At 38.6% G+C, this 21,336-nt stretch overlaps 1 protein-coding gene across 1 annotated transcript; it reads left to right on the top strand.

Moving 5' to 3' along the window:
- The first annotated feature begins 2,626 nt into the window (after positions 1-2,626).
- On the top strand, positions 2,627-18,803 carry LOC146636150 (GTPase IMAP family member 8-like). Its single transcript, XM_085350278.1, has 4 exons — positions 2,627-3,524; positions 5,529-6,252; positions 6,297-6,411; positions 17,805-18,803. Exons 1-4 carry the CDS (start codon positions 2,627-2,629, stop codon positions 18,801-18,803), a joined length of 2,736 nt encoding a protein of 911 aa, XP_085206404.1.
- Positions 18,804-21,336: the final 2,533 nt, after the last annotated feature.

Genomic DNA, 21,336 nt, shown 5'->3' with positions numbered 1-21,336 from the left:
AACCACCAAAAAATACACGTTCAAAGCAACACAGCGGTGGCCCAATATCAGACAGAATTCCACTCTGTAGAGTGGGCAATCATAACGAAGCGGTTAGTTTTATTTTGTGGATTCAAGCTGCTCTTCATATTTTTGGCCACCAGATGTCACCAGAGAGGACTGTGTTGGAAAGCTTCAAGTAATGAACCGTTTTTCAATACAAGCTTCAGTGCTTCAGAAAGCTTCATTTGGCCATCACTACCTAAAAGCAAATGAACAAAAAACTAACTAAACTGAGAGTACACAACAAAATAAACAGGCAGGCCGCCAAACAGAAAACACAGTCAACGTGAGGGTGGGCAGACATTAACATCACGACAGAGAGCAAAGGAAACACAAGGCTTATATACACAGGGGAGTGATCAGGGAATGGGAAACAGGAGGGAGACAAAGCTTGGAAAGATTAGGGCTAATGAGACAGGAGGGAAGTAAAACTGAACACACAGACATTAGACGTGAACCTTCAAAGTAAAACAGGAAACGAGAAACAATTTACAAAGATGCAGATTTGACACTGAACTAAATCTAGAATAAAAATAAAAATAGAACCAGAACGTGAATCATAATACAGAAATATACCAAAATATAAGAAACTGAAAAAGCTGGGTCAAAATGACCCAGAACCGTGACAGGTACTCACTAAAGTGTGTTTAGTGTGTTTTATTTATTCAGCCAAACAGCGTTTTTCTATGCCACAGCCGTTTTCTATCTAACATGCACACTCCGATGAACATATCGGAGAGCAACTTGGCATGTTTCTTGTGCAGTCTGCAGCAGCCACAGATTGAAACACCAACTTTCTGATTACCTGCTCTGCTTCCTGAACTACAGCCACCAATAACTATCTTATGATTAATGTTATTTGTCCACAACTGAAACTCAGCACTGTGACTGCTTCAGTCATTGTACTTGTAAAATTGCCAAATAGTTTGACCTTACTCAGAAACAAGTTACTCCACCCTAAAACGTGGTATTAGCATTCGGCTGTCATCTTTTCACTGTGACCCATATTCTATGAATCAGGATTCATAGGTAGCCAGTAAAACATGTCATAACTTTTTTTTCAATTAAAAAACAAAAACACCACGTCCAAAGGGACAGAATCAGCTTTTTGGTATTTACCTGGATGATTAAGCATGCATCAAGATCATTTTTAATCATTTTTCTGTTGCATATTGATGCCAGGCTTATCTTCTAGTTATCCCTCGTTCTGTGTAAAAATAGGTGTCTGAAATAACCATATTTTAACACTCAGAAATGCTGTAAAATGGATAAACAGTGCTGGTATTTTAAAAATACAGGATCATAATAACAGTTATCAGCTGGTTTCAAAAAGATTGGATTTGATGCAATGATTGCTTTTTAATAACTGAAGTTCATGCACTGCAATGCATGTGTCAGTAAACCTTTAAGAATTCACTTCTTGGCATACTTCATGCATATTTAACTTTGGAATATAACAAGGTACTCGCCAACATTTTTACAGAAATCAGTAAAAGAACAATTATCATGTTTGTCACGGTCCCCTGCCTCTCTGGCTGGCCCACGCTGGCAACAGGTGTTGTTTGTGCTTCTGTCTGTCTGTCTCCTTCTTCCTCTGTCGCCTGAGCGGAACGGGTTCCTGCCTTTGGCCTACACACCTGTGGAGGATGATGAACACCTGCACCTCATTTGCCTACAACTATTTAGAAGGAAGAAGCGCAGTATTCATCGCTGGATTGTTGTTTGACTCGGGCTAGTGAAAGCCCGGTTAGAAACTATTTGCATTGTTCGTGTGAATTTTGCGTCAGTTGTAGTTTGACTCTTCTGTGCACAGATATCCTGGACCTGTTCCTATTGCCTGTGGAGGCTCGAGAAAGAGCAAGTGGAGAGTGGTAGGCGAAGTAGCAAAGGAGAAGAGAGAAGACAGCGTTTTCTCGTCCCTGTCCCCTTGGATTCCCTGGAAACTCGACCCCTGCACGACTACATCACCTGCTTCACTATTGTACATATGTGCACAATAGTTCTTTCGCACAGTTGGCCAAGTGTAGAAACACACTGTGAGGTAAGCTCATACTTAGTTTGCTGCTGAGAAACAAGTCCAACAGGTACAGAAACAAAACAAAAGGCGTAGTCACAACGTTCACAGGATCTAAGTAATCGTGTGTCTCCGCTGATTTTGCTTTCTTCCAAAAACATGGAAGGTAAGTCACACTTATTACCATGTATTCTGTTTTAATAAATAACAGAAATGTGGGATCACAAAGGAAGAAACTTCTCTCGACCAAACCAAAATGTATTGGCTTAGTCAGTCAAGGTTATCTACTCCACTGAATACCTAAAGTAATTGTATAAATGTTACCTAATATATTGAAGGGTGTAATATTATAGCAGAAAATTACAGAGCATATGCTTTCAGCTACTTTCTACAGCTAAGTACTTACTGATTTGTAAGCCTTGGGACATTTTACTTTTACTTTAAACAAAGAAGACTGGACCATCATTTTTCAGTTAAAGCTTGTATATGTTGTCATAAAGGTTTTATTTCACTGTACTGTAAGTTTTTGATTATTTTGTTTTAGACAGTGTAATAGATAAATGACGGGCAATGAATCATTACTGTTTTATAGACTCAGCAAGAAGGATTGTGGTCCTGGGAAAAACTGGAGATGGAAAGAGTCTTACCAACATCCTGCGTGGAGAGCCTGCATTTAATATAGATCATTACGCCTCATCTGGAACAAGGGAATGCCAGTCAAGGATTATATCTATCAGTGGAAAAACCATATTATTTATTGACACTCCTGGATTTTTTGAAACAGACAGATCTGAGCAGGACATGAAGTCTGAAATAGTGAGGTGTATCACAGAAAGTGCTCCTGGTCCTCATGCTTTTCTCATTGTGCTTAAAGTGGAGAAATACACAGAGCATGAAAAGGGTGTGATAGACAAAATAAACCAGTGTTTCTCAGATGAAGCACTTAGATTTGCCACAGTACTCTTTACTCATGGTGACCAGCTTCCTGAGGGAATGAAGATCGAAGAGTTTGTTAAACAAAACAACGATCTGAGGGATCTGATCAAGAAGTGTGGGGGCCGCTGCCACGTCATTGATAACAAATACTGGAAGAGCAACCAGGGAGATGAATACAGGACCAAGCAATACGAGCTGGCAGAATTACTCAAAAAGATTAACACGATTATTAATGCAAACAGAGGAGGCTACTTCACCAATGAGATGCTGCAAGAGGTGAAGAGAGATATACAACAAGAGGAAGCCTGCATCAAACGATCTTTTCCAGATATTACAGAAGAAGAAACTGCAACAAAGGCAAAAAATGCTGTGTTTGATATGCTGTTAAAAGCTACAGGAGTTAAAACTGGAGCTCTACTGGGTTCATTCCTTGGAGGGGAGACAAAATTAGTGAAAGAAGAAATAAGTGTAGGTTCAGCAGCAGGAGCAGCTGAAGTGAAAGGAATACTTCCAGACGCAGCAACAACTTGGGGTACCTTTTTTGTTAAATCAAACATTTCATTCAACCTCAAGTGTTTATCAGTGATATATGCACACACACACACACACACACACACACACACACACACACACACACACACACACACACACACACAATTAAATGTTTTATTTATCAAAGAAACATGCTTACAAATACATACGGTTAACAAAGTTTCTATAACAAATACACACAGTGTAAGTCAATTAAAAAAAATCATGACAGACTGACAGACTCTTTGTCTGTTAATCGAAAAATATCTCAAAGAGTGATGTTTGGGCCACAGTAACACTGATCACTGCTGGTACAAAGTGATGGTAAAACAGGTGCATAACAGCTGGTTAGAACTTGTGTTTTTCCAGAAATTCTGCAAAGACTGCAAAGCCGGTCAGGTCAAACCTTCCACTGGTGTCTCATTAGCTGATGTTCGATGTTTAGCTCTCTTATTTACTGATATGTTTCATCATTGGTGAAGGGTAGGACCACCTCTATTTTAGCTTTATTGAAATTCAGGGCATTGACATAACTTTTCCTTTTTGAATTATGATACGTTTGCATTATGTTTAGTTGCTTTAGAGAAGCTACCACATTTAATATTTCAGAAGTGAATTTCTGTAAATTTATAAATGCAGCCTGTTGATTAGAACTAAACCATTACAGTTTGGACCCTAGATGGATGGAATGAATTACTCCACCGTTCCTGTACCTTTACAGTTTAAATTTGTTTTGCTTAGTGATACCTTGATTGCATTTTTAACAATTTTCAGCTCAGTCTATCCTGATTATCTTCATTTTCTTTTATCAGAATATGAGACAAATGTCTACTGAGTCCAGGACGAGCAGTACATTTAGTACAAGAGTCATTTTAAATTTTGCTAAAAATTAAAAGTCACTTTCACCACCTGACAGCATGTAGTATCCTGTCATGCCATTGTGATCAGAAGTTTAGAAACTATAAGTTTAAAAACTCTAAGTTTGGAATTTGACACCATGACGGTAAAAATTATTTCAGTAGTATCCAATCAAATCATGATGCCCTTAAACTGAAGGATTATTAAAAGCCATTATTAAAAGAAAAAAGAAACCTCAGCCTGTTTGGGGAACCTTCTATTCAGTGTGGAGAAAAAAAACAAAAACAAATCAAGCTATTATTGTTATCAAGATTGGGCTGTAAAGGTGAACCCAAATGCAGGACAACATGACTTAAATAAAAGCAAGCTTTAATATAACAGTCCAAAATAGAGAGTCCAAATGTATTTTTAAAAAAGTCCAGAAAGAAGACGAAATAAACTAGATATGATATATATATATATATATATATATATATATATATATATATATATATATAGAGAGAGAGAGAGAGAGAGAGAGAGAGAGAGAGAGAGAGAGCGATATAGATAGATAGATAGATAGATAGATAGATAGATAGATAGATAGATAGATAGATAGATAGATAGATAGATAGATAGATAGATAGATAGATAACAGATATTATGAGAAACTAGAAATTAATTAGTCAAAAGATTTAACTCAGGACAGGACATGAGGGAGTTTACACAAACAGTTTGAGGAAACTGGGGAGGAGATAGGAGTATCTAAACAATGAGGGCAGACTGGGGATGAGACACAGGTGAAAACAAAAATGCCAAGTAAAAAAACTAACTCAAGGCTTGCAAAAATATTTCTTTTGTTACACAGAAGCTAACCAAAAGAAAAACACTAAGCAGAGAGGCAAAAATACTCGTGCATGGCAACTCAAATACAGGGAGAAAAATTTCAGGCAACTGTCAGGGAACCATGACTCCTGTAGACATGAAGAAAAACACACGATTTTGCGTGTATGTGTAGCAATGCTGTACTTCTAGTTTTTAGATTAGTTTTTTTTTTTTTTATCTTTATTCATACAGGAAATCCCATTGAGACCCAATGTCTCATTTGCATTGATTCTCCAAATGAGTATGACTGCTGTATGATTGATAAGATAATCCACTTATACAGAGCAAGACAAACAACTGACATTTAACCATTACTGTCTTATAGAGTCAGCAAGAAGGATTGTGGTCCTGGGAAAAACTGGAGCTGGAAAGAGCAGTTTTGCAAACACCCTGTGTAAAGAGGCTGTGTTTAAAGTAGATCATAGGGCCAAATTTGAATGTCAGTCAGAGTATATGAATATCAGTGGAAGAACCATATTATTTATTGACACTCCTGGATTTTTTGACACAAACAGGTCTGAGGAGGAGATGAAGTCTGAAATATTGAGGTGTATCACAGAATGTGCTCCTGGTCCTCATGTTTTTCTCATTGTGCTTAAAGTGGAGAAATACACAGAGCATGAAAAGGGTGTGATAGACAAAATTAATCAATATTTCCCAGATGAAGCATTTAGATTTGCCACAGTACTCTTTACTCATGGTGACCAGCTTCCTGAGGGAATGAAGATCGAAGAGTTTGTTAATGAAAGTAAAGCTCTGAGCGATCTGATCAAGAAGTGTGGGGGCCGCTGCCACGTCATTGATAACAAATACTGGAAGAACAACCAGGGAGATGAATACAGGACCAACCAGTACCAGGTGGCAGAATTACTCAAAACCATTGACAAGATTATTGAGGCAAACAAAGGAGGCTACTTCACCAACGACATGCTGCAAGAAGTGAAGAGAGATATTCAACAAGAGGAAGGTCGCATCAAACAGTCATCTCCAGACTTAACAGAAGTCAGGTGTCTGATTCTCTAACATTTGATTGGTTGCCGTGCAAAGTAAGGCAAGACAGGTCAACAAAGGCAAAACATAGTATGCTTGATAAAGCGTTTAAAGCTGTGGAAGTTACAACAGGAGCTCTGTGCGCATTTGTTAGTGGGTCAATAAAATTAATGAAAGCAGAATAAGTGTAGGTTTAGCAGTAGGAGCAGCTGCAGAAAAAGGATTAACGATAGATGCAGCAACAGTATCTGGCACAGTTTCTCCTGCATCTGCAGAGCCAGAATTTGAATAAAATCAGGAGTACCACACTTGATGAAGCTGATGCACAGTGAAGAAGCAAAGAAAGCAGACTACAATACTGCAGCACACTTTTTTAAAAATGTAAAAATGGGCTAGATTAAATATAAGATTTATGAGATCCTAGTAGGTTAACAGTCCACAAAAGTACACAATCAGCATATAATTGCTAGTTAATTTGGCACGACTACTGATACTCACCTTTGCAAATTGCCACCACAGATTCACTATTAAAATTATAGAACAGCAATAGTGAAAAGACTTTTTGTATCTATTTGCTCATCATGATTGGACTTAGTGCCCTATTTAAGAGTTTTTGTTTAATATTTATTGTAAATATGTAAATGAAGTAATGTATGCTTAATATATGTAAACATGTGATTCCCTCTCTGAATTTGTCATTAAAAGTCTTTATGTTGCAGTTTAGATTTCAATCTTTACCCATGAATAGGTCCATTACTCCAGCTTGTAAAATCTCTGGGTATGACAATAATAGATCTATAACTTTCAAATAACCCTTGGTTCTGCTTTGCAATGTTGTTTTTTTTGTTTTTTTACAAAAAATGTTGAATAAAAAATAGCAAACTTTTTCACATGCCAACATGTAACCAAAGGTCCTCATTTTATTCATAATTTTCATTTTTTAGCTGGATGGCCTCATGTTAATGATGAGCAGTAATTAACATTTTCAGTTAGTTACATTTTGATTCCTTAATTCAATTGAACCCGTTAAACCTCCTTAGCAATTTCAGCCAAACATGTTTAAGAGACCGTGGCATGTTACACAGTAACTTTCATTTTTACTTAATTTGGCTTCCACTGACTTCACTTCAGCTGAACCTGCTGATGAGGTTTAACAAGTTCAGTCAAAACAACCACAGTCATTTGCAAACCAGAACAGTAAGGGAAACTGCTGAAATGAGTGGATGATTTTAAGTTGTTCTTTTCTTTAAAAAAAGAAAAAACTGATTTGATCTTAAATTAATTTTATTATAAACCATCGTTAATGCTTTAAAGTGTTGCTCATGTTGCCAGATTGCTATCAAAGTTTCATTTATTAAGAAATGGAATGAGTGAGACAAAATGCAAAAACTAAAATGAAATATGAAGACTTTTGTATTCCGTAAATATAACTTTGAATAAATTATATGTAGTTCACAGAACAAGAGAATATATTAAGTCAGCAGTGTAAGGTTTCGGTGTGATGGCTTATATACAGTGGCAGTTTTTCATATGGGCAACATGGGCCATTGCCCAGGGCAGCATCGTGGTGCGGGTGGCATCATGGGCATGGGCATCGGCAAAAAAAGTTGCTTGCACCCATGCTGCCCCGACATCATGCCAGCGCATTTTGGGGATTTTTGCAAGGTGCGCCTGCTGCTTGCTGCTGGCCACACAGGGATAAGAGGAATGGGGTGGCAAGTGATTTTACGCTGCATGGCTGGAGCGGCAATTAATTACCAGCTTGCAAAATAAAACAAAATAAAAACAAACCAACAAACACAAAAAACACCAGACATTATGATATAGATTCAAAATTTGCACTGATGTGTTTTCTAAATTCTACTAAAAACATATACGTGAAAATAAGGACGAGGGCCCTCGGTGCGCCTGCTTGCTGCAGTCTCACACACAACCTGTCAAAAGGGGAGGGGGTGTGGGCTGCCTCCAAATACATTTAATTCATTATGTTTTAAATCCAAGCCCATTATGTATTAATTATGTTTTCCTGGGTTGTGCGAAATCCCCCAAAAAACCCTATTCAAACAGAGTCAGTGCTCTAAGGTGTATGTCTGTTAGTTTATGACCAACAATAAAGTACAGTAGTATAGGCCTATTTAACACTACATTCAGTTTACACAAGACAATTTTATTTCTTATATGAATGTTATTTATTTTAACCGTCATGAACAGGATGTTTATGGCTTCTGCTCCGTGGCTGCTGGCTGAGCCCCACGTCTGGGGCTGTCTTCAGCTCTTTACAGGAAGGTGGCACAGTTGCCCCTCCGATGGTCCTCCTTGGGCTCTTACACTCTGGGGGCCTCTGGATGCCTGGTGCCTGGATCTCGTCCATGCCTGCTTCATGCCCTGGGCGTTGGGGCTCCCCACACCCTCTAGCAGATCATTACATGGAAAAACCTTTTGAATACAAGTGCGCTCACGCAAACAGGTGTACACACGGATGTTCGCTGACAGAAACTATATCTTTCTTGGCTGCTACCTCAAGGCATATTGTGCGCTGTCAGTCTTACGTGCTGCACAATAACATTCAATATTTAGTATTTATTGTTACTTACACTTATCTAGGTTATTGCTGTGGTGTTGTGTTTATTGAGTTACTCTGCTTTTTCTTATTTTCTTTTTTTTAACAGGTTGTTGGGTTTGTATTTTATTATTGTCATTTGTATTTAGAGACATATAATCATTTATGCTTAGAAATATATGGTTGATTGCATATTGAAAGAAAGTCTTGTCCTAGGAGGTCTGTAACAACTCTAAGTAGCCTGAAGAGGGGAGTGTGTTCACTCCTCTTCAGAGTGTTCTGGCATAGATCACACACCTCCTAGGGTCATGAGAGAGGTCGTATCTTCTCTTGCTGACATATGGTATAGCAAACACACATATATCTGTTTGAGTGTAAGAGCCTTTTGTTTAAGTGAACTGCTGGACTCCCTGGCACCAGTAGGTGCGGGGAGTCTTCACAGGGTCACATCTTGACCCCACCCCACACACACACACATACACACATACACACATACATATACCTACATGACACACAGCCAATGTATTCTTTGTTTAGATGTATATCTATGTAAGACGTCATATGTTAATGAACTTTCATGCATATTCATGTAACCTCAATAAAGAGCGGTGTTACGAGGGAGCAGGCGAGAGCGACTCGGGTGAGCGACTGGGGTGAGCGACAGGAACACGCTCGTCACAGTTCTCTCCCTCGTGCACGAGTAACACAAAGAACTTTGGTGACTTGCGTCTTGCTTTTGCTGTTGTAGTAGAATTGTCTCGTTCCAGCTGTGGGTCTGTCTAGCATCACAGGTGATCCAGCTGATTTTTTTTAAGGTGTCTTCTCTCACTGTCCCTCTTCCCCTCTGTTTTTTCTTTCCCTCCCTTTTTTCTTTCTTTCGTTCTTTCTTTGTTTCTCGATGTCCTATACCCTGTCATGTCTGCCTTGTCTGTAAGAACTTAAAATAAAATAAAATAAAATAAATAATAATAATAATAACAAAGGTCAATCAAATGGACCAATATGGCAAGGTTGTGATGATCTATTTAGTAAAGTAAATCTGGTAGGCATAGTTCTTGGCCTTCAGAGAAAAATTCTGATTGCTAAATAACCAAACAGGACGGCTAATAAATAACTAAATAAATAAATAAATAAATAATCGACATGGGATTTATGCACGAAGTCTGTCAAGGCAGACTGAATGGACTCAGGCTCAGACTCAAGCTCTTGAGAATAAAAGTTCAAAAGTTTATTTACAATCACCAAAGTGCAAAATATATAAAATGTGCAGGGCAGGGGGTGAAGGGCTCTGAGGGAAAGAAGGGAAGGAAATCCACACACACCATGCTCCTCTTCTGCCACTCATTCTCACTCCACACCACTCAGCCAAACTTGGGAATCCATGAAAGGTTACAGGGACAGTTCCAGGGAATCTATGTACAGAGACAAGTAGTTAGAACAAGCTACAGATTTATGGGGAAAAAAGACAAGGAGACAAGAAATTTTCCGAGGCTACACAAACTCAGGTTGTACAATGATCCAGCGATGAGATGCTCTGAGTCACCAGAAAACCAGGTAAATAAGCGGAAGGCGCGGATAATCAGTCCAGGTGTGTGGGTGAGGAGCAGGAGCCCAGTGCTGAGCTTTGCTCAGGCATACAGGAGAGAAAAAAAAACAACAACAAATATGTGGCCAAGAGTGAGCCAGTTGGAGAGACACAGGGACCATGACAGATTAATTGTTTAATAATTGTTTATGCATTAATGGCAAAGTATTACATGCACATGTGCCAGTAAACTGTCAAGAGAGAATGAATGCATCAGTTTTATCCCATTTTTCAAACTAAACTTAACTGAAAAACTGTTTTTAACTAGAAAGAGAAACAGAAACATTTTACCACTCCCTTTTTCAAACTCTACATTTTTCTGTTTTTCAAAGTACAGAGGTTTTACTGAGCTGTTCAACACTATGTCAAATTCAATGTGTCATAGTGATCAAATCATTTTTTATACATAGTTCTGACATATATGAGGCTTTTTGGTTTTCAGCCCTATTACCGTTTATAAAATAAACAAAATAGTGGATGATGACCAGCTCTAATATATAATATGTGAACAGTTATACAGCGACATGTTGTGGGTTTACATGGATTTCCAGTAAAATTAATTTTCTGAGTGTACTGCAGCCTGCAGCATGAGGTGTTGCTCATAGTTTTGTGTAGTTACAGTGTAAGTTAACAAGTTCAACCAGTGTTAAATTAAAGCACAGCCAAAGTGCAGCAAGTGAGCAAAAACATGCAGCACAAGGTCCTGGTTACAGCTGTGATTTCTATGAGTGCTTGTGTATAAATACACAAACAATACACATATGCTTTCAATTGTGTAATTTAAGTGATCTAGGTAGCTCTGTTTTGGAAGTTCAGTTAACGCTAGAAATGTGCTTTTGAGTTTGTACGTGTTTTGTCTCTAGGGGCCACCGCATATATTTATATATAAACATATATAAATAAAACCACTTTTTTTACATTAGTAATTCCCTTTGTGCATAATTTTATATTATTGTTAATAATAAATTGATTAAAGTACAAAACAACCTGAAGAGCCGGTTCGGCACCGAAAGAGCCGGTTCTCTAAAAGGAGCCGGAAATCCCATCACTACTGGGAAGTGCCAGTGAGGCTCTCCTTCGTATCCTCAAGGTGAGAACAGCTGTTAGCAATACCAGCCACTGTAACTTGTTCTCCATTTACTTGTATTATCATTATTAATATTATTATTTTGCTTTTCATGCTTAATAAGATCGGGTCAAAGCTCAATTCAGCAGGGATTAAATTACTCCTTATTCAGGATTTCTTAATTGTTATTCAAAACCTACTCCAGAGAGGCAGCGCAGAGCAAAAGCACATTGCAGTTAGGATACAAGTAGAAGCAGTAAAATCATATATTTATAAAGGCCTTCAAGAACTAGAATATGTAACAAAGTTAAAAGAAATAGTTTTAAAAATCAAATGAGAAAAAAGCACAAATATACATGATAAAAATGCTGCAAACTAGAGAAAATTCATGCTCAGAATTAATACATTTCCAAAATTTCATATTTATGTAAGTCAGATATTTTATATTTATTTCTTCTATTCCAACAGTAAATCATTTGGAGCATTCTAAACTCTTGATATTGCTTTTTGTGTCTTAAGCTGTTTGGATGCACAGCAACCCTTTCATTTAACATCTTGAAGAATTTGTCCTTTTTTTGTGCTTTTCTAGCCAGGTGAAGATGCTATGCTATGCTTTACAAATGAAAGTTGTTTTTTTTCTTTACTTAATGACACTTTACCTGAGGCATGTAAAGTTTTAAGTCAGTAATGCCGTTATTTACAACATTGTGAGACTATGTGACTGTCACAAAAGTTTAAGGCCAAAAATGTAATTTTTTTTCTCTGTTTAGGCCTTTTAAAAGGTTGATTTAGACTTTTAGGGTTTGTGCAGCAGCCCTATATTGTTTACAAAAAGGGTTTTGTTCTCATGAGAGGAATAAATATATATTAGGAGGAGGCCCCGGGGCAGACCCAGGACACGCTGGAGAGATTATATCTCTCGGCTGGCCTGGGAACGCCTTGGTGTTCCTCCGGATAAGCTGGAGGAGGTGGCTGGGGAGAGGGAGGTCTGGGCATCTCTGCTTGGGCTGCTGCCCCCGCGACCCGGCCTCGGATAAAGCGGATGAAGATGGATGGATGGATGGATGGATGGATGGAGATATATATATATATATATAAGTTATTTTTTGCTTGGATTTAATATCGATTGGGCTATATTTTAAGATAAGCCAACCTGAATCAAGAAACAAATTAATTATACTTCAATAATACTGAGTAGTTTTTCATAGTATTAGAACTATTTTTCTCATTGCAGTGCATTCATTTGCTGCAAGTAAGAACTTCAAAACATAAAAAAGACTGTAATTTAGCATATTTAACTTAGGAGAAGTTCAATTCATCAACTCTTCCGAAGCTGCTGCTGTCACTTCTGTTCATTCAGAAATCAGCTCAGTCGTTATCGCTACCTTATCTGAAGTACTTAACAAGCTAAGCACCCCCTCTCCATCTTCTGCTCAAAGACAAGGTCACAAGCTTTTCGAGCCGCCAAGCCCTACCTCAAATCTCAAATCCAGCATTCCTGCCATTCCTTCCGAATTGTCTGAGCTCATCCACTCCACACCACGGAGCGACGTTTGCTCTCCGTGCGCTCGTCTTTGTTCTCTTCTCCTTCTCTCTCCCCAAACCGGCCGCGGCAGACGGCCGCCCCTCCCTGAGCCTGGTTCTGCCGGAGGTTTCTTCCTGTTAAAAGGGAGATTTTCCTTCCCATTGTTGCCAAAGTGCTTGCTCATAGGGGGTCATATGATTGTTGGGTTTTCCTCTAGACATCATTGCAGGGTCTCAAGGCATCTGCCACTGTGGCTTGGTGCTGTATAAATAAGTCAAATCAAGAATCAAATTATTCCGTTGACGTCTTCAACCTTCGTATCGCACACTACTGCTTCTAGGGGATGCCTTCTTTGGGGATCTGCCAGGCCCGGGAGCCATCGCCAGTCGCCTTCGAGGCCTTCCCCAATCCGCAGCTCAATTCATGTCCAAGCATTCACCTTTACCTACTAAAACGCTGTCAAACCTAAAATGAGGACGTGGGCCCAGCTAGTGAAGTTCAGCTTGTGCTTGTTTTCATTGTGCATGAGACAGCATGACCCTCTCACCAATCTCAGTCAAATGTAGTGTCTAGTCCACACTTGGACCACAGATATGACTTTTGATTGTGACACTTGGAGGGGGTGTAAAATTGACTTAGTTAATAGAGCTTATATGTGTTTTTCAGCCCTAAATATATGAAATATATTTTTAAATGTGAACAAAAAACTATTTTCCTATTCTATGTACTTACATACTCATATCAAACATACTACATTTATTTTAAAAAAGCAGCTGATTTCAAAGACACTGGATTTCATGCACTGATTGATTGTGTAATCTGCAGTTATGCATTAATGAAGCATTACATGTGCATGTGCCACTGTCAAGAGGGAATGAATGCATCAGTTTCTCCCATTTTTCAAACTTAACTTAATTAAAACTCCCTTCTTTGTTTAAAACTTGTTTCACTAGGATAAGAAACAGAAACATTTTACCAGTCCCTTATTCAAACTCTGAATTGTCCTGTTTTTAAAGCACTGAGAGGATTTACTGAGCTGTTCAACACTATGTCAGAATCAGAATACTTTAATAATCCCTAAAGAAATTATGTCTCAGTTCATTGTGCAGTCACAGTCATCAAAGTATCTGCTTCAAACTATTTTTTTTTCAACAATTGCTTTTATTTATAAACGATTTTGCTATTATATGTGGCTTTTGATTTTCAGTTCTGTTACCAATCATAAAATAAACAAAATAGTGGACTAAGATTAATGTGATAACCAGCTCTGATATATCAAATGTGAACAGTTATACACCATCGTGTTGTGGTTTTGCATGGATTTGCAGCAAAAAATATCTGTGAGTGTACTGCACCCTGCAGCATCAGGTGTTGCTCATTGTTTTGTGTAATTACAGTGTCAGTTTACAAGTCCAACCGGTGACAAACGAAAGCACAGCCAAAGTGCAGCAAGAGAGCAGGTGGAAAAACACGCAGCAAGGACATCGTGAGGTCCCGGTGACGAGTGTGATTTCTTTTGACAACATGGACGGTCAGTCGAGTTTACTTTATATCAAATACAATGAAACGAAACGAATATGAGTTTAAAGGAAATGTTTTGTTTGGACAAACTCTGAATTATTAGCTTCTGATAAACTGAAAAAGCTGAATGAATCATTTCATTGCTACAAATATTAGAGAGGGTCAGACTTGCTATTGGGAAGGCTGGAATGTTTGCAGTTGTCCAAGGGTCTTTTTGTCTGCTGTGAACAGTCAGTGTGATATGATGTAGAAACCATGCATATGTACTCTCTCTTCCTCTGTGCAGTCTCCATGATGCACAAGAGCACATTACAAAGACCCATGCATCTCTGGGCATCCAGCCTCTCTTTCTCTCTCGATGGTAACACACATTATAACTGTATCTGTACTTCTGTGCTCAGGTGCTCTCCTCCTTTCTACACTTTTATTTTAAGTGTAATTACCTTCTTCATTAGGTAGAATTAATCTTCAAAATCAGCAAACGAGTGTTTTAGAGTGGCCAGTCTGGCAAAAATGTGATAGAAAATTACCAAACCATCAAATTCAAGTCAGCTTAAAGAACTCAGACATGCACTGGAACCTCTGGATCTTAAAGTACTCAAACAACAGCAGAGGCAACAAAACTTAGTGCATCTCTTTAGTTTTTGGTGTTGGTGTCATTTCAACATAATGTGGCTTCTGTAGCAGCAATTTCACGTCCTGTGCAGTGAAGTTCAAAGCTAATATATCTAAAGAACGGAGAAAACAGAGGGTGACTTTGACTTTGAAAGGCTCTCTTGTAGTGACCTTGGTTTTGAATATGAAAATGAATGTAACTACTGATCAAAGTCAGAAAAGGAAGCACTGAAAACAGGAACATGCTTTACATAACATAATGCAAAACAAGCTAAAAAGAGAACGAGAGGGAAAAAGAAAAGGATTCATTCATCCAGTTTCTTCGGCTTATACAAATCAGGGGTGAGGCTGGAACCTATCCCAGCTGTCATAGGGCAACAGACGGGACAGGTCACCAAACTCTCATAGGGGTAAAAACAAATCAGCTATTTAACTACAAAGACATAATTTATTCATCAAGTTAATGATGCCAGCCGTAATTGAATCTGATTACAGTGTGTACATTTCAGTACATTTCAGTGTGATCTGTAGTGAGCGTAGGGAGCAGGTGAAAGACAACCTGTTTAAGTGAGAGAAGAGGTGTATAGAATTATAAAATAACTGTGTGTCAATGTGACTGAACTGACTCACGTGCAGACATAGGAAAAAAGTGGAATGAATGTTTATTTAGAAGCACCAAGTGAGCTATATACAAATGTACGAAAGTCAGGGGTTCCAGTGATCCATGAGATGGAGAGGAGAGGGACACTCCACTTCTGACCTCCCACACCACACTCCCAAACACTCATGCTCAGGAATCCAGGGAGGAGAAACAAGGACGTTTCCAGGGAATCTATATACAATAAACAGATGAAGAGTTCAGAACTGGGAAATCACAGGGAAACACGAGAGAGGGTTAGAGCCGGGGCTACACTAAAGTGAGTCGTACAAAAACCCAGCGAGGAGAAGCTCTTTTTCATTAGCAGTGACCAGGTCGCACAAAGATGGGGACAAAATTAGAGAGGCGTGGCTGAAATGGTTTGGACATGTGCAGAAGGATCACATCATCACATACAGGGTCTTAAATTTACAGGTCCAATCATATCTTAAAGACCACATAGTACATAGTAATGTATCAACTCAGACTGCTCAGATTAGGCCTAAAACTTTCCTTTTTGCTAAAGGATATAGTGAGGGCTGGATCAGGTGACTCTAAATTTTCCCTTAGTTACGCTACAATAGGTCTAGGGATTCCCATGATGCACTGTTTCTTCTACAGTCACCCTTTTCACTTACTGTGTGTTTATACACCTCTCTGCATTTAATCTTTAGTTATTATTAATCTCTGGATCTCTTCCACAGTATGTGGTTTTTCCTGTCTTCCTCTTCTTACCCCAAACTGGTCGTGCCAGATGGTTTCTTCCTGTTAAAAGGGAGTTTTTCCTTCCCACTGTTGCCAAAGCAGTTAAGCAAAGGGGGGGTCATGTGATTATTTTCGCTTCTTTCTTTACCTTACAATATAAAGTGCCTTGAGGAAAATGTTGTTTTGATTTGGAGCTTTATAAAAAAAATTGAATTGAATTGAGGGATAATAGACAAAGAATGTTGACCATGGAGTTGTTAGGCAAGAGAAAAGAGGATAACCACAGATAAGATCTGTGGCTGTACAGTAGTGAAGGAGGACATGCAGAGAGTTGGTATAACAGAGGATGAAGCTAAGGTTAGGGCGAGATGGCATCATATGATCCGCTTAGGTGACCCCTAAAGGGAACAGGTGCTTGAAGAAGATTTCAAATACGTAACACATCCTTTTTCTGTATTTATAATTAGATAATACTTTTAATTATAGTATTCTAGAACAGTAATACCATTTTTCTAGAGTCTTGACCTTCTCTTTTGCTAATCACAAATTTACTACAAGCATATTTAACTTTGCGTTACAACAAGGTGCTGGTCAAGATTTTTACATAAAAAATTAAAGAAAAATTGTGGGGTTTTTTATATTACTAAATTTCGATATGCACGATAGTTCTCTCATCCAAGATTGTAAAAACAAAAAGAAACAAACTATGAGGTCATCATAGCTCATCACTTTAGTTTGCTGCTGAGAAGCAAGTCCAGCAGGTGCAGGAACAAAACAAAAGGTGCAGTCACAACGTTCACAGGATCTGAGTAGTCGTGTGTCTCTGCGCTGATTTTGCTTTCAAAAACATGGATGGTAAGTTGCAGTTATAATCATGTATTGATAATTAACAAAAACATGGGAAACAGAAAGGAAGAAACTTCTCTCCAACCAGCTGAAAGTGATTGTTTTTCTCAGTCAAGGTTATCTACTCCACTCAATACCTAAAGTAGTTGTGTAAACATTACCTAATATATTTAAGGCTGTAAATCTGAATATTATAGCAGAATAATATGGAGTATATGCTTGCTAGACGTAATAATTCTAAATTATTTGGTTGGTATCCACCATCTGAACAGCTAGATCTGAACTGTGCACAACAGTCAAAGAAATGAACATTCTTTCTACTGTACCACCATGTATTTTTAAGCCAATTACTGACTGGTTTGTGAACTTCATGCAGTTTTATTTACATTTAAAAGAAAGCAGACACGTCCATCATTTTCAGCTATAGCTTGTATATGTTGTCATAAATGTTTTGACTTTACTGTTTATTTTTGATGCACTGTTTAGACAGAACAATAGATAAATAACTGACACTGAATCATTACTGTTTTATAGAGTCAGCAAGAAGGATTGTGGTCCTGGGAAAAACTGGAGCTGGAAAGAGCAGTTTTGCCAAAACTCTGTGTGGAGAGGCTGTGTTTGAAGTAAATCATACTGCCGAATCTGGAACAAAGGAATGTCAGGCAAAGTTCATGTCAGTCAGTGGAAGAATGGTACTCTTTATTGACACTCCTGGATTTTTTGACACAAACATGTCTGAGGAGGAGATGAAGTCTGAAATATTGAGGTGCATGACAGAGTGCGCTCCCGGACCTCATGCTTTTCTCATCGTCCTTAAAGTGGAGAAATTTACACAGCAGGAGCAAGATGTAATCAAAAGAATATGTCAAGATTTCTCTGAAGATGCTATGAAATACGCTGCTGTTGTCTTCACTCATGGCGACCAGCTCCCAGAGGGAACGAGAATCGAGGAATTCATCAGTCATAACAAAGAGCTCAGCAATCTGGTGGAGAAGTGTGGAGGCAGATGCCATGTTGTTGATAATAAATACTGGAAAGACAACAAAGAAGATGACTACAGGAGCAATCGGTTCCAAGTAGCAGAGATACTCAGGACAATAGACAAGATAAGTGAGGCAAACAATGGAAGCTGCTACACCAATAAGATGCTACAAAAGATAGAAAGTGAACTACAGAAAGAGGAAGAGCTTATTAAAAAGTCATCAGCAAACATGTCGGTTGAACAGATTGCAATTGAAGCTAAAAAGGGTGTGATGAACAAGCTGCTGATTATATTTGCAGGTATGGCAACAGGCGTATTGGTTGGAGCCTTTCTTGGTGTGGCAAAGAAGGTCACATCAGCTTTTTTGAATCTGCAGGAGCACACAGATGCAACAGTATCACTGGCTGCTATACAGAAAGGGTTAGAGGGAGGTTGGTTAGGATATGCTGCAGCTGAACAATCAGAAAGTGCATCGGAAGCCTTTCAGAAAGCTGCTAAAGCTGTCCTGGAACACACTGTTAAATAATGGTTAGGATCATGACAACGACAGAGAGTGGACAGCAAAGAGAGCAGAGAAAGGAGTGTTGTTTTCTTATGACTTGTATGATTACTTTATAAGTAGAGATAGTAGAGGAACTATTGAGATATTTATTCAAGGAAAAATAGTGCTGACCAAACATAACTTTTCCTTGAATAAATGCTAAAAATGCTACTTTTACTTGCAACAAACTAAGTGTTTGTTACTTGTAGATTTTAGCAAGTAGGGGTGAATGCTTTGATTTAAACTTGATTATGTCACATTATAATTCAAAGAATCACGTACATATTGTATGGAAATGTATATATCCTTTTTCCTTCTTCCTTTTTTTTAGTAGTGCTTACAGAAATAAAAACTATTGATGAAACTTTGTAGTTTCTTACAGTGAACAACATTAATTCTACCTGGGTCTGGTTATATTAGGGATTTGGTATATGATAATGTAAACCTGACAGGACCTGACAGGACCCGCTTGTTGTTTTGCTTTTTATTTTTATGTTTCACATACACACACACACTTGTGGCACTATCCAATGTTTGCTGCCCTGGCTCCGGTGCTCCTCCAGCAGCAGCAGCCGTTTGTCTTCGGCCCCAGCCGCTACTGAAATAGGGACGGCATGATTAGAAGATGTTCAGAAGGGGAGGCCGTGCCATTTTAGAAAATATACAAAATGCTGAAATGTTTGATTTAAAACATAAAACAAAAACCTTGAAGATATTAAAGGTAGCCTGATGAAAACTTTGAATATCTAGATTCATTGCTATTTCCATCTGCGAGTCCACACTGTCACAACGGGACTGAACGGACTCACGCGCAGGCTCTGAGTAGGGAACAATAAAGGTTTTTTATTTACAGAAGCACCAGGTGATCTATTTACACAGTGGGGAAAAGACGGGTTCCAGGAATCCACACACGAACAGGGGGGGGGGAAGACACTTGCAGTCCACACACGCTCCAAAGTCCTCACTCCATCCACGCTCCACGCTCCTCTTCACACTCCACAAGAAACACAAAAGCTCGCTCCAATCCTCACACACTTGATCGCTCAGGTAACACAGGGGTAGGTCCAGGGAAATCTATTCACAGAGAAGCAAAAGGTTACTGTAAGAAGATCGCTAGGGAAACACGAGAACGAACTGAGCTGGGGTTAACACTAACGAGAGTCGGCAACGGTCCAGCGACGAGAAACACAGGGCTGCCGTCTTATGAAGGAGCTGGATCACTCGTAATGAGCCACAGGTGCGTGGGCCAAGGGCAGGAGCCCGCAGGTAAGCTCCGCCCAGGCAGAGGGAGGAGGGAAAGAGGGGAGAGGAGAGAGCAGGGAAAAAATAAAAAAGGAATACAAAACATATGTAGCCGTACTGAGCCGACCGGGTAGGCACAGGGACCCTGACACACACTGCATATACTGAAGTTGGGTTTTAAAAATGCTCGATGGTGACATGAGAAATGTTAACGTTGGCAACACTAATGTCTAGTTTATGTAGTAAAGTAAATGCATCACAGAAGAAAGGAAGTGCTGCTTTCTACATTTGTTCAAATAAATTACAACTGATTTGCATAAGGTTGATGCATAATCCAAGAAAAAAGGTCCATGAGATGCTTCACATCGTCTAAGCAAGACTTGAACTTCAAATGTTAAAGTTTACTTCCTGTCTATGCCATAATTGTATTTTCATTACCTGAGCTAATATGGATGTTGTAAAAGGACCCTGACTGAAAAAGAAGTACGTCTGGGTAAATTGTGCTGTAACTTCACATTTTGTGAAGTTTTATGTCTTTTCTTTGAGAAAAGAAAAACAGAGAAGTCATAAACTCCTTGATATGTTGATATTATGTAAATAAATCCAAAATGTTAACTGAGTCATCTGATTTATTCTGATTTATTCTAAACTGGAAAATTCTTTTCTGTCCACCACTTTTGTGATTAACAGTCTCACGTCCAAGTGACTGTTGTTATTTTATTTATCAAAGATACATGATTACAAATACATACAATTAACACTTTTTCTATAAGGCATACAATAGTGATAGATTTTTTTTTTTAATCACACATACGTTCAAAACATAAGAATAACATTTTTCTAAAAATCATGTTCTTTGGTGCTTAAAATCACATCACATTTCACATTTTAAAAGCATAATATACAATTTTAGAGCACTTACACACCTCTACTTTGCTTTTCACTCTCAAATACAGTACGTCACGATTATCTAAGATCTGTCATCAAATGTCGACCGCTTCTTGTAAGTCACAGACTTTTATGTGTCGCTGCTTTCCTGAGGTGTGCTGGATCAGATCCAAATGCAGAGTCTTCTTTAGTGGCGGTAAAAAAAAGCTCTTTGTCAGCTTATCAAAAAATCTCTTACAGAGTGATGTTTGGGCCACAGCAACACTGATCACTGCTGGTACAAGGTGATGATAAACAGGTGCAGAAAAGCTGGTCAGGAGTTGTGTTTTTTTCTCTCTCCAAAATTTACAAAGCCACCTTGGTTGATTTCTAAACCTCTGTGTGATTC

Source organism: Diplotaxodon limnothrissa, linkage group LG3 (genome assembly GCF_057381915.1).
Source record: "Diplotaxodon limnothrissa isolate DT_005_m linkage group LG3, D_limnothrissa_male_GT1.1, whole genome shotgun sequence".
In the NCBI taxonomy this organism is placed as follows: Eukaryota; Metazoa; Chordata; class Actinopteri; order Cichliformes; family Cichlidae; genus Diplotaxodon; species Diplotaxodon limnothrissa.
This window is presented reverse-complemented; position numbering and strand designations above follow the sequence as displayed.

Excerpts from the sequence above, each read along its gene's own strand:
- LOC146636150 (XM_085350278.1), top strand. The coding sequence starts at position 2,627 with ATGAATCATTACTGTTTTATAGACTCAGCAAGAAGGATTGTGGTCCTG. Across the intron at positions 3,525-5,528 it reads AGACGCAGCAACAACTTGGG|AGCAAGACAAACAACTGACA; the intron begins GTACCTTTTTTG and ends CCACTTATACAG. Across the intron at positions 6,253-6,296 it reads CCAGACTTAACAGAAGTCAG|GCAAGACAGGTCAACAAAGG; the intron begins GTGTCTGATTCT and ends GTGCAAAGTAAG.